At 47.5% G+C, this 13,751-nt stretch overlaps 1 protein-coding gene across 1 annotated transcript; it reads left to right on the forward strand.

Annotated features, from left to right (window-relative positions):
• The first annotated feature begins 285 nt into the window (after positions 1 to 285).
• RIIAD1 (regulatory subunit of type II PKA R-subunit domain containing 1) lies at positions 286 to 11,022 on the forward strand. Its single transcript, XM_006119395.5, has 4 exons — positions 286 to 443; positions 4,058 to 4,134; positions 7,685 to 7,731; positions 10,672 to 11,022. Exons 1-4 carry the CDS (start codon positions 360 to 362, stop codon positions 10,743 to 10,745), a joined length of 282 nt encoding a protein of 93 aa, XP_006119457.2. The 5' UTR covers positions 286 to 359; the 3' UTR covers positions 10,746 to 11,022.
• The last annotated feature ends 2,729 nt before the right edge of the window (positions 11,023 to 13,751 follow it).

Below are 13,751 nucleotides of genomic sequence, written 5' to 3' on the forward strand. Positions count from 1 at the left end.
CTGATAATTGGCCAGAGCCCAAACATTGCAGCCTCAGGCTAGCACATGAGAACCACAGGGCGTAACTGGCCAGCGACGGCGCCTTGACAGGTAGGCTAATTTCATGGGCAAAGCGCCAATTTCCGTCCTGTAATCCTTGGGGCAGGGGATGGGGGGCTCTACCCTCCATCAGGGCATGCTCTTGGGGAGAGAGGGTTTCCTCTGGTTCTGGGGTGAGTAAGTTCCCCTCTTGCTAGAGAAGGGGAGGCCCCACCCCAGAGCTGTGGGAGGGGGAGTCTCCGGATTCAGAACAAGGCTGGCCCTGCTGGAGCCTGGAGCTGTCCCCATAGCAACCCCAGCAGCTTGCCTGAGCAAACAAAATGGCTGATGTGGCCTCCGGCTTGGAGGGGCTGGATCTGGGGGCCCTGAGCCCAGAGCAGCAGGCGCAGCTCATGGAGTTCAAGGTGTGTGTCGGGGGGGAGGGGGCAGGGCTCCTGATCTGGAGGGGGAATGCTCCTCCCCCATAAAAATAGGGGGTGGGGAGCTGGGGCACCCCCTTAAAACAAGGGGGCTGCATCCAAGAGAAACATCTTCCCCCCCGAGGAATGGGGAATGCCACCCTAAAACAGGAAGGGGCAAAGAAAGGTTCCCCTCTCCCCCAAAAGGAGGGCTTCTCCCTCCAAAAATGTTCAGTCCAAGAGGCATTCTTCCTCCTCTGCTCCTCCCCACCCCCAAACTTAGGGGGCAGGCCTCAGGACTCTTAACAGGTTGGTATGGGGTAGTTCTACAACCCTATGTCCCCCCCACTCTCCCCTGACTAAGGGGGGGGCGATGCTGATGGTCCTGCGGAAGGAGTGGATTTGTTACCTGAACATTTTGTTCACAACAGCCCATAAAACAGCTTTATCCTATTCAGGCTCTTGGCAAGACGTGGGTGGCATGATGAGAGGGACATGAGGAGGGGGACACAGAGTCCTGATTTCACCCCCCTGAATTGTCACGAGAGATAATTTTCACCTTGCTCTAGATCAAATAAGAATGGACGGACTGAGTCAGACGAGTCGTGCATGGCCAGCACACGATATTTCAAAGGGAAATAAACTGAACAGGGAAATTACCAAATTACCCATCCCTTGATGTCCAGCCTTAACAGCTCTGTGTCCTAATAAGCATTTTGGGCCACAAATGCAGATGTTCAACACCAAAATGTTTTATGAATGTGTGTTGGGTTTGCTGAATTGTTTTAGTAAAAAAAACCAAAAACATCCCAAAATCCCCACCAAAACCCCACACCCGTTAAAAATGTCCAAAAATAATCCACATTTGGATTTGATTTTTTAAATTCAATACAACTTTGTTTCAAAGTTTCCTTTGTTTATCAATATAATTAGTCAGAAGCATTTTGAAAAGCTCAAAAATCAAACCAAAATGTTTCATTGAGGAAAGAAACTTTTCATTGAATACAAAGTATTTTTTCCCCTGTGATCTGCCAAAAGTTTTGAGAACCTCATTTTCAATTTGACCCAAAATAAATGGTTGTTTTGGAATTGCTAGCCAAGTGAAAAACCCATTATCTGCACAGCTCTAGTTATGTTGCACTGGAATAGTCTCAATGATGGATCATAGATTCCCAGATTTAGAGCTATGAGCCAGAGGGCTGGCAATCCAATTTACTGACGAACAACCAGAAAACCCTATTGAAGTGCTTTTGATCCTATCCAACCAGCGCACCTTTCTCCTTTGCACATAAACTGTTGCTGCTACGTTTTGCCATCTGCAGAGTCAACACATTTAGGATTTCAAAAGACGTTTGATCAGTCCTTAGTGTGCTTCAGTCATTCCTCCAATTTAGGGAGAATAGTCTCATCAAGGTGATAATTACTCATTCAGCTTCCCCGGAGCCTGATTTAGATTAAACCTTAGATCTAGAACGATGTCAGTGAATAAAATCTAATACATTTATCAAAGCATAGGCTGCAAAATCAGGAAAGATAGGTGGAATAGCAGAATTGGGAATAAAACCTCTCTCAGCCTCTTTGTCACCCTCAGAATTGGTTTGTTTAACCTGCAAGAAATGCCGAGCAGAGATTGTTTCTAGTGCTAGGTGCTGCACATACAAAAGGACACCGATCTTAGCTAGGAACTCTACACGCAAAAATAAGAGGCAGATATTAACCACAGGTTGAACATCTCTAATCCAGCACCCTCGGGACCTGACCGGTGCTGAATCAGAGAATTTGCCAGACCATGGGAGGTCAATATTGTTTAGCAGTGTCATGGCTCCTTCCTCACCCTGGCATGATAAATGCAGAAGTGGGGGCCAGCAAGGGTACTCCAAAGCCTTATCTACCAGGCTTTGGTATAAAACTTCCCCCAAAATCTTAAAAACCTAGATCTTGGGAATAAAACTTCCGCTGCCACCACCCAAATATTGATAAAGAAATCAGGGGAAAGATCATTTGGGAAATCTCACCCCTATTATAAAAATCAGGACACACAAGTAATAAAAATCAGGACACACAAGTAACCAATGCCAGGTTAATAAAAAGAAAAGAGAAGACTTTTATTATTACAACAATATTCCTGTTGCAGGCATAATGACTAGATGGGAAGGTAACAAAGTATACTCATGGAGAAACTCCATGGGCCTAGAACTTAGTTACAAAGAAAAGCCAAAACATCTTTTAAGCAGTGCCAGATCTCATACCCAACCCTTAAAACAATAAAGCCTAACGAAACTACCTAAACTTTACCCTACTTACAGAAAAGGAAGAATGGTGTCTTGGAGAGAGAGAGACATGCTTTTCCCTCTCTGTAGCTGCAGAGAACACACACAAAGCGACAAAAGGAGAAAGGAAAAAACCCAAATTCCTTTGTCCCAGTTTGAAAGTCCCACCTACATTCCTACTGGTCACTCCACCTGGCTAGGTGTAGTTAACCCCTTAAACCCCAGGCTGCTGGCTAACCCTCATAATCATGACAAGCAGCATTACCCACACTTTCACTGCTTACTGGGCTCTTAGAAGACATTTAGGGGGTAAATTAGAGCTAAACAACAGCACAGAACATTGAGAACCAGGACTGGTGGCTGTAAAACTTTATAGGATCATGGGAAACTCGGCCACATCCGTGATAAGTGGACATCTGGCTAACTAAAATCATGCTGAACCAGGAATGTTGCCGAACTAGAGAGGTTCAACCTGTAGAAAATAATTGTTACGAAGCATGGCAAGTACTCTAAAGGCTATGGTGGTTTATTGGTAGGTGGAATTCACTTTTATCTCAGACCACTAGAGGAAAACCTTTTCATGCAAAACCTCCACAAAAAAGCAGTGATCCTTGTTCGATCTGACAAGAGATTGCCAAAGGGGAACACACTGAGAAACCTGTCAGTTTGTTCAGTCCTTGCAAGGATGAGAGATTTCTCACCAGATGCCAGGATTATTTATGAACCAGGACCTTCTTCGTGTCCTTGGTAAAATGCTGTCCTTAAACACGACCTATAAGCCCAGCAGTAGCACACCATTTTCTAGGAGTTTTTGGGACGGCAACAGGCTGGGTTCCTGATTTCCACTGACCCAAAGCAGGAGTCAGTAGAGTTACACTGGTGTAAGGCTGAGGGTAGAATCAGGCCCAGGCTAGAGGTTAGAGCTGGATCAAAAGCCGTGTAAATTTGAACTAAGTCACTTTGGATTTACTCTTTTGTAACCAATATCCCAATTCTCCATTCAATCTACTTCCACTGCAGAGCAGAGTCTTGGACCTGACTCTTGGTGTCAGGACTCCTGGGTTCTTTATTCCTGGCTCTACCACTGGGGCCTAGTGGAAGAGGCAACCTTTCTGAGCCTCAGTTTCTCCATCTATGCAGTGGACATAAATAATATTGATTTACATGATTATCCCTCACAGGGGGAATTGTGAGGATTACCTAGCATCTGGAGAGCACTTTGGAGATGCAGAAGGTTACATAAATGGCATGTATTACTGCTGCTTCAGCAAAGCACTGATGAAATGGGGTTACTGCCAGTTCAGAGCGGCGGCCCTTAAACTTACCTTTTCGGTTATGTCTCTGCTGCAGATTAACACGCGCATTGCCAATGAAAAGTACCTGAGGTCTCACAAAGAAGTTGAGTTGCTGTTATCGGGATTTCTCAGGTAATTTCATCTTCCCAATACCACAGACACTTGGTTCTAATCGGAGCCTTAAAAATTCACCTCCAACATCTAACATGCAGCTATTGCCTCAGTTACCTCACCGTGCCTCAGTTTCACCATCTGAGGAGATTGTCTTCCCCAGTGTGATTGAGCTCCCTGGCCAAGTCAAAAGTCCTTCCCTCCCAGGATAAAGTTTGCACTTTCCCCCTACTCACAGGTCCTTCTGCCCTCCCTTGGCTCCGGGCCTTGCTTTGGTCACAGAGGTGTTTGCAGTCTCTGTACCCTGGAGGAGTCTCTCCCATCTCCGTGCTGCAGCTCCCTCTTGCTCAGAGGAAGAACACAGTCCATATGGCCCTTTGCCATCCCAGAGCATAGCACCCTCACTCCCTCCCAGCCCAGGACACGCTACACCACCAAGGGCCCCACGTTCCCCCTCTGCTGCAGGATTTAGCCCCAAGCCTGCTCAAGCAGTCTGCCCTTAACTCAGCAGTCTGTCCACTGAGAACCAGCCCAGCCCTGGAGGGCTCCCCACTCCTGGCTGCGGCTCACTTTCGATCTCACTCTCTTTATATGCTGTTTCCCTGGGGCCTGAGCTCCCTTTAAAGGGCCTGCTCGCTGAGTGCCAGCCCCTGATGTGATCAATTAGCCAGAGAGATGATCTAATGAGCCTCTCTCCTTGCTTCCCATCAGGGTAGTGTGCAGGTAGCAGGTACCCCCCAGGCATCTATTCTGACCCCCCACTGCATGCAGCTGACCTGGCAGGATTTTAGCCAGGAGAATCAGAACCACAGGTAGAAACTGTTAAAAGCTCTGAACTCTTCCGTTTCCAGCAGGAATTGGCAAGAGCTAGCACAGGCCCCCTTCTCCCAGACTGGAGAGATTTCTACCGGCATGCAAGAGAAATCTAAGAGAGGAAGAAGCCGATTAACCAGAAGCTTGGCCTTCGGGTTGCCAGATAGTTTCATTAAAAAATGATGGGGGAAAAAAATTGGTTGAGAAAAAAAAGGGCGGGGGGGGGGGGGAGGGAACAAAGTTGTTGAGCAAAAAAAAAACCAGCACCAAAAAAAATAAATCATGGTGCCTTTAAATCCCATACTCCCCGCCCCCACAAAATGCAGTAGGGGAAGAATGTCCCAAGAGGCCTTCCGTCCAAGAAAAACAGAAAATACAAGCCATTTCACATGTCCGGTATTTTCTGGTTTTTTTTACCGGACAGAAGCCACAAATACCGGACAGTCCAGGCCAATCCAGGACACTTGGCAACCCTACTTGGCCTTAGTGCTGTGGTTGGCAACCTGTGGCCCATCGGTGTCCTACGTGTAGCCCTGGAACTTTTGTTTACCATTGATCATGCGCAGGCTTGCAGATTTCACTGGTTTTCTCCCATTAGGTTTTTTCCTACCCGTATTACTAAAGTGATACACCAGTAAAGCAAGAGCCCATGAAGGGAGGTGTGGGCTGATTGTACACACCACTGAGGCTATGTCTACACTGTGAGTGTTTTGCGGAAGAGGCAATGCAAATGGAGTGCTTATTTTCATATCTTGCACTCTCATTTGCATATCTTCTTCTGATCCTTTTTGCGGACGAGATTTTTGCGATAAGCCCTGTGTAGACGGGGCCATTTGTCAGAAAAACTCCTTTTTGCGCAAGATCCCTTATTCCTCAAAAAATGAGGTTCACAGGCTCTTGCGTAAAAGGGTTTTTTTCCGACAAATGGTCCCGTCTACACAGGGCTTTTTTTTGGCATAAACCTCTTCTGCAAAAAGGATTGGAAGATATGCAAATGAGAGCACACAATATGCAAATGAGTGCTCATTTGCATTCCCTTTTCCGCAAAACACCCGCAGCATAGATGTAGCCTGACTGAGAGACATACGCTTCCTCTGCAGCCAATCACAGAGCTGCTATAGTTCCATCGGTGCCCCCGATGCAAAACTACCCTGTTCTGGGACTGGGACAACATATCTTGGTTACAACAAATTGCAGCCCATTTGAGAGAATGGATGGCCACTCATATGGCCCACTCATTAGCTTAGGTTGACCATCGCTGTCTTAGTGTGTGTGTATATGCAGGTATGCTGGAACAATTTATACAGCAGAAGTGCTGAGAGACACTGACCCAAACAATGAACCCTGTAAATAATAGTACCCACTTCAAGCCAGAGGTTTGCACCCCCAGAATCTCTAGTTCCAGAATCTAGGTGCATATGTGGAGAAGAGTTTGCAGGAGGAACTATCACTATGAAGGAAAAGGAAGACTGAGAATTACACTGGTAGACTGAGGGGCCACCAGATGGAGCCAATACACCCAGTCTTAGGAGTTCTTTTTCTGAGCTGGTGGACAACGTTCAGTCTCTGAAGAAATGCTGGGTTGTTAGCTTTAAAATGTGTAATTCTTCAGGGAGCTCTTGCAAGCCGCTGGGATATTTGCTTTCCATCTTAATACACTTTTTGGGACAGAGTTCACAGAATACTAGAACTGGAAGGGACTTTGAGAGGTCATCCGATCCAGTCCCTTGCACACACAGCAGGACCAAACACCACCTAAGTCATCCCTGACAGGTGTTTATCTAACGGCTCTTAAAAATCTCCCATGATGTAGATTCCACAACCTCCCTAGGCAATTTATTCCCGTGTTTAACCACCCTGACAGGAAGCTTTTCCTAATGTCTAACCTGAACCTCCCTTGCTGCAATTTAAGCCCATAGCTTCTTGTCCAATCAGAGGTTAGGGAGAAAAAAATTCCTCCTTGCTATACCTTTTTAGGTACTTGAAAGCTGCTATCATGTCCCCTCTCAGTCTTCTCCTTTCCAAACTAAACCCAATTCTTTCAGACTCCTTTCCCACTAAAATCATGGGGCAGCTCCTCACACCAGCTGGCTTAAACTTGCACAGCTCCACTGACCTCAGCAAAGCGATGTTGATTTACCCAGAGGTATTAGAAATACCGTGTGCCTGATCGTCTACTCACATAATCTACTGTGAATCAGAAGTAACTCCATTGATGCCAAAAGCGTGAGGCCACAACTGACCCTTTCCTTGGAAGCAAACCCAGCCAAATAGCCGGAGCATAGGTGAATGCAGGCCCCAATCCATCACGCCAATATCTAACTGCTTTCACTTTCAGGCTATAACATGCTTGGGGCATTACTGTAGGACAGCATTTCACTGTGAAGAATTTTTGTGGTTTATTTCAGGTGGAATGTATCTTTTCGTCCCAATTTGTTACTAATTATCTTATTGATTACCAATGCAAGGCTGTGTAGTTTAGCAAGGATGCTTTAATTGTGATAAGTATCCCTTAGCTTTGTGCCAGTCTAAAGTTGTTGTTGGGTTTTATAAATATCAAATTTCCAAAGTTGAAGGCAAACATAAATTAAATGTTTCTCCTTAGTAACTAATTGGCTTATTGATTCCCAATATAAAAGTGCAATTTACCAATTCGTCTTCTGCATCTCCAGACAGGGCTAACATAATAAACCACCACAAGTGTAACCAGTAAAACTCCATTTAAAGTCTATTTCTTCCCCCTTTCTTCTCTCCACAGAGAAGTTATGCTGAGAAGACCAGAGAATATCCATGAGTTTGCAGCAGGTAAGACCATTATGTTAATCCTGTTAGACATGAAAAGTAAGAGCTGTTGTATTATTATTATTATTATTTCATTATATTCACAAGTATTGAGGTGACTGATTCTAACTTACCTTAGTGTAAATTCAGAGTACAGGCAGTCCCCGGGTTACATGGATCCGACTTACATCGGATCCCTACTTACAAACGGGGAGAGGCAACCCCGCACTAGCTGCTTCCCCCCAGCAGACCGGGGAGATGCGAAGCTAGCGCCCCCCCGAGCAGACCAGGGAGACGCGGAGCGGCTTTTCTCAGCAGACACCTCATCTTGAGAATAAAGGACTGAGGGAAGTGAGGTGTGGGAGAATAAAACTGAGCTCTGGAGAAATGTTTGGCTAGAGTTTCCCCTACAATATGTACCAGTTCCGACTTACATACAAATTCAACTTAAGAACAAACCTACAGTCCCTATCTTGTACGTAACCCGGGGACTGCCTGTAATCCCACTGAAGCCAGAGTTGAATTGCAAGGGAGGAGGGGAAGAAGGAAGGGAGGGGGGGACTATTTCAAGCTCCACTCACAAAATAAGCTCCACTTACATAAGTTGCCAAAGCAAGCCCCAGCAGGCCACTTGTCTGGTTTGGAACCACACCGCCCTCTTTTGGGATGGTTTGTCCCCCATCCGGCACTGGGCCCAAACAGGATATGGTTTTGGCCAGGGGACACCATTTTTAAGGGAGCGCTGCTCCACCCTGTCCGGCAGGACCTCAAAGGCATGCCAGATCACGGGGGTGAAGTCATACCAGTGGGGGGCAGGCGGATGCCCTCTCAGGAAGTACTTGAATGCCCAGTGTTCCAGGAGCATGTGATTTGCCACCGTACGTCTGCAGACTCAGGCAGACCCCACTATGGCGGTTACACTCCACTCGCATCTCTGCCCCATGACAGCTCGAGATGGAGGGTCTGGATTTTGGTGAGATTTTGGAGCACTAAACAAAGTGGCTTAAGAACCGTGCTGTGGATAGGCAGGCACTGGCTGCCTCTGAGCCCCGTGCTACCCCAGTGGAGTTTCTTTGGACTGACATGCTGCAGGGACTGAGAGCCACAAGCGGCTCTTTGACATTTAACAGCTCGCCTGTGCAGGGGGAGGGGGAGCAGCTTGCTGCTGGAAGGCTGGGCTAGCAGATCCTGAGCCATACCGGGGACAGAGCAGGGAGATTGCCCTGTGAAAGTGGGGAGGCCACATTACAGAGCGTGTGGAAAAAGCTCCTGCACAGAAGACCTGGCTGCCAAGGGGCTGCCGCTGTTGCTGTGGGTGTACAGATGCCAAGGGATAGTGCAACTGGCACCGTGGCTGAGCTTTCCTGCAGCCACTAAGGAAGTTGGCAAAAGCCCCTGGTGATGTCTTATCCGTGTGACTCAGCCAGGACTGCCCCGTAATGAATGATAATGAGCAACGAGCAGGTAAACATGCCATTTGTACTGGCATTTGCATTTAGTCACTGTGGCCTGAAGGCTCGAACACGCCCTGGGCCTTGCCAGACCTGTGTCCTATTCCCACCTGCTGCTGGCCAGCTGGGAGCCTTTGGGCAAGACACTTCCTCTCCCTGAGCCTCAGTTTCCACATTTCACCGATGGGGATAATGATGGTGCCCTCCTTTGTGAAGCGCTTTGAGATCTACAGCTGGAGAAGAGCTAGGACCCATGATGGTTGATTTAGTGGGGTTAGCCCACAGATCTGTTTTGTCATTGGCTGCATGCACTACCACGGCCTTTGTGTTACGGGGTCAGAGTCGCTGATGGATTTCAATGGGTGTCAGGCACCTTTGTGCAGCTCGGCTATTAACTCCATTTCCTGGTGTTTGGAGGCTCGACTCTAGGTGCATTGCCGGTCAACCTGAAACTAAGGATATTAACTATCAGGTATTTGGGTAACGTGTAACCACAGGACATTTTAGCGATTACACGTTTACATATAGGGGTGGGGCAGATGGGAGTGAGCTCTGGCCAGCCCCTACCACCCGCTGCATCTGATAAAGAGGCAGCAGCACAGAGGGTAGGTGGCTCCGCGGGAGCCGATATGCATAGGGAGCCAGCTTGAAAACGGCTTCCTGCGTGTACCGGCTCCCACATCCTCCCACCTGCTGCCTTTGTGGGAGGCAGCAAGTTGGGGGGTGGGGGGGAGTCAGCATGTATGGAAAGCTGGCTTTTAAGATGGCTCCCTGCATGTGCCGACTCCCACCTCCCTCCCTTTGCTGCCTCTGATACAGAGGGAGCAAGGACAGGGAGTGCATGTGGTCGATATGATTAACCGAAAAGCCCAGCTTACCGATTAATCCTGTAATCGACTACACACTGACATCCCTACCTGAAACTGCACTAATAACATTTTGGGCAGCACATGTAGATCCATCTATCTAGCAGGGCCATGTGTGGAAGATGACGCTGTGCCTTATCTGTCTATCACCATGCCGTCCCAGCTATTGTCTGTCCAGACACGTATCATGCTTATCTATCTATCGGGGCACCTGGTATCAGAGGCAGGGGAAGGCTTTGCCTTCCCAAACTGCCAGCCTGGCCCTGCCCACACTCCACTCCAGAACGCCTACTGTAGGCATACTGCAGGCGGAGTGTTACTGCCCCCAGCGCCTGCCTTCCCCGGTGCTCTGGGGTCAGGGAACCTGGGGTCAGGCACTACCTGTCCTTCCCATGGTGCTGGGCAGGAGGTAGGGGCTGTGTGCCACCCCACTTCTCTGTGGTCGGGCGGCGGGGGGAGGTGGGAAGAAGGGGTGAGACTGGGAGAGGGCTTACCTCTTGCAGCCCTACCTTGACTCACTACCTATGCTATTTATCACCATTGCTCGTAGCTACTGAATGAAATGAAAGACGCCTAGTTTAGACCAATTTTTTTCCTTGCAGTCACAGGGAAGGATCATTTCTTTTCCCCTGTCTCTGTCATTTCAGAACATTTTACGGATCCGGAGCTTCCAATGAAGATACAGAAAAAACTAGCAGAAAAAGCAAACCAGATAAATTGAGGGACACATCCCATTCCCCTTACTTGCTGAAGCAGGATAGAAATTTAGGAGAGTTTCTGTTTGCCCGTTTTGTGATTCTTAGTTTTATCCTGCAGAGATTGTCTGGGAGATGGTTATTTGTATTTTGAAGGCTTTGCAATATGGCTAATAAATCTCAGTTTTAGAGTGTCCTCTGGAGGCAGAAAGAGAGATTGCACCAGCGTCTGTTTCTGGTGGTGTTTCATGCTTCACAGCTGTATGTTCTGACGGCTTCATTAAAACAGATCTGCTGGGTCAACCCTGTTCTACTCATGGATGATTTCCTTTCCCTGCTTGGACTTTTCTGCTTGGCAAAGAAAAGGTACAAAGACAGGAATCAGCTCTAACAGCAGGAAGGTTTCTGTTTCTGAGGGCAGATTATTTTTTTCCTAGTGGAAGAGGTTGTAGTAATGGAAATTAGGTACCGGCTAGTTTCCCACAAGCGTCTCCATCGGTCACTTTGACACCTGCCTTTTGTCCTCCACCTAAACCTGGGCGGGAGCTGTGGGGCTGGCCCTTATTTCTGTAGTTGGCTAAAGCCGACCTCCCGAACCAAGCAGCCATGGGCAGAGGGCCCGCCAAACGCTGCAGTTCAGCCCTGGTTTTCTAGACACATTTTTCCACCAGTAACAGTATTTGTAGCAAAAACAAAAGGAAAAACTATGCAGCACTTTAAAGACTAACAAGATGGTTTAATAGGTGATGAGCTTTTGTGGGCCATTTTAGCCATAGGGCTTTCTTGCGCAAGAAGCCCCTGCCACACGTCCACACTGCCCTCTTGTGCAAGAGGGCTTACACTTGTTAGAAAAGAGCGTAGCTCTTGTGCAAGAAGCCCAGTCTTCCAATGCCGTACTGTACATCTTCTTGCGCAAGAGTGGGCGGGCAGTGTGGACGCTCTGCAGGTTCTTGCGCAAGAACCTGCCAGTGTAGACATAGCCTAGGTGTAGCACCCTGCCAGGGGCAGGGAGAACAGCTTTTCCTTTAAGCCTGGGAGTTACAGATCTCCACAGACTTCTGTTCCCCAAGTGACCAAGAGATTGATCCTGAAGAGCAGTGAAACTAACCTCAGTGATTTAACCAGGGCCCATGAGCCTGTAAATTCACTATTCTTCATTCTCTCTCATCTACACTTGAAACTTAATTTGGATTAAGCTAGGGTGTAATGTAAAAGCACAATAGTTATTCCAGATTATTGGCAATAAAAAATTATTAGGGGTTTGGAACGGGACCCATACGAAGAGAGATTAAAAAGGACTTGGATTTTTCAGCTTGGAAAGAGGAGACTGAGGGGGGAAATGATAGAGGTCTATATAATCATGACTAGTGTGGACAAAGTGAATAAGGAAGAGTTATTTTCTTGTTCCCACAATATAAGAACTAGCGGTCACCAAATGAAATTAATAGGTAGCAGGTTTAAAACAAACTAAAGGAAATTTTTCTTCACACCACGCACAGTCAACCTGTGGAACTCCTTGCCAGAGGATGTTGTGGAGTCCAGGATTTTAACAGGGTTCAAAAAAGAACTAGCTAAATTCATGGAGGTTAGGTCCATAAATGGCTATTAGCCAGGATGAGTAGGAATGGGATCACATGAGGATTACCTGTTGTGTTCACTCTCTCTGGAGCATTTGGCATTGGCCAACATCGGCAGATAGGATACTAGGCTAGGTGGCCCTTTGGTCTGACCCAGTCTGGTTGTTCTTCTGATTAGCTATTCTGGAGTATGCTTAGACAAACCTGTAGGTACTTATATAGTCCCTGTTACCAAACTAACGGAAAACCGTTGTATAAATCACAGGACTAATCCTGATCTCCCGCTGCTAACCCCAGTGATTTCATTAGAGTTACGCCCTCGGGAGGGCTGGATTCTGCACAGCTCTCTGGCTGGGATCCAGCAGAGATGTTAAGCACACCCTTGGACTTTAAGCACAGCTGTAGCCCCATTGAAGTCAAGTGGAATGACCCACGAGCTTCTAGTTAAGAAGCTGGTCATGCGCTTCTCGGATTTCTCCTTTGCACTGGTGTAAAATGAGAATTAGGCCCATGTTATTTTTTTCAGATGGGTCCCCTGGGGAGGGAGGAGCTGTATCTTGCCAACGCGTTGGCCAACTGACCTCCATTTTGCACTAGTCACGCCAGCCCCGCCCCCCCATGTCACATGCCCGTTTTCGAGGCAATCGGCCTAGGTCTGTGGTTTTTGCAGCATGTAAATAATCTGCCGCATACAGAAAGTTTGCTGCAGCCTCACAGGTGGAGTCGGGCCTCCTGTTTCCAAGCGCCTAGTGCAAAGCTGCCCCATAACACCTCCCTCATTCTGGGAGTCACTTTGACCTAACCCGGATGCCGACTTGTAATAACTGATGGTGCCCCTCCCACCAAGGAAGAGTACTCTGGTGCATATTCAGGCCAACCCCTGCTAAAATCCCATGGGAAAAATAACTTAAATGACTTTCTTCCAGCCTTTCTCAGCTGCTCCCATTAGCCTGGGCACTATGTGCGGTCCCCTGTCCCGTGCCAGTGTTTCCTGTGCTTTTAGGACACCAGAAGATAGATCTGGCCTCAGAAAAGGAAACCATGAAATGATTTTTCTTGTCATTACAATTCGCAGAACTAGGTGGCTACGTCTAGACTGGCAAGATTTTCCGCAAATGCTTTTAACGGAAAAGTTTTCCGTTAAAAGCATTTGCGGAAAAGAGCATCTAGATTGGCACGGACGCTTTTCCGCAAAAGCACTTTTTGCAGAAAAGCGTCCGTGCCAATCTAGACGCACTTTTCTGCAAAAAAGCCCCGATCACCATTTTCGCGATCGGGGCTTTTTTGCGCAAAACAAATCTGAGCTGTCTACACTGGCCCTTTTGCGCAAAAGGACTTTTGCCCGAACAGGAGCAGAATAGTATTTCCGCAAGAAGCACTGATTTCAGACAGTAGGAAGTCAGTGTTCTTGCGGAAATTCAAGCAGCCAGTGTAGACAGCTGGCAAGTTTTCCGC

This window comes from Pelodiscus sinensis, chromosome 22 (genome assembly GCF_052426305.1).
Source record: "Pelodiscus sinensis isolate ZL-2025 chromosome 22, ASM5242630v1, whole genome shotgun sequence".
Lineage (NCBI taxonomy): Eukaryota > Metazoa > Chordata > Testudines > Trionychidae > Pelodiscus > Pelodiscus sinensis.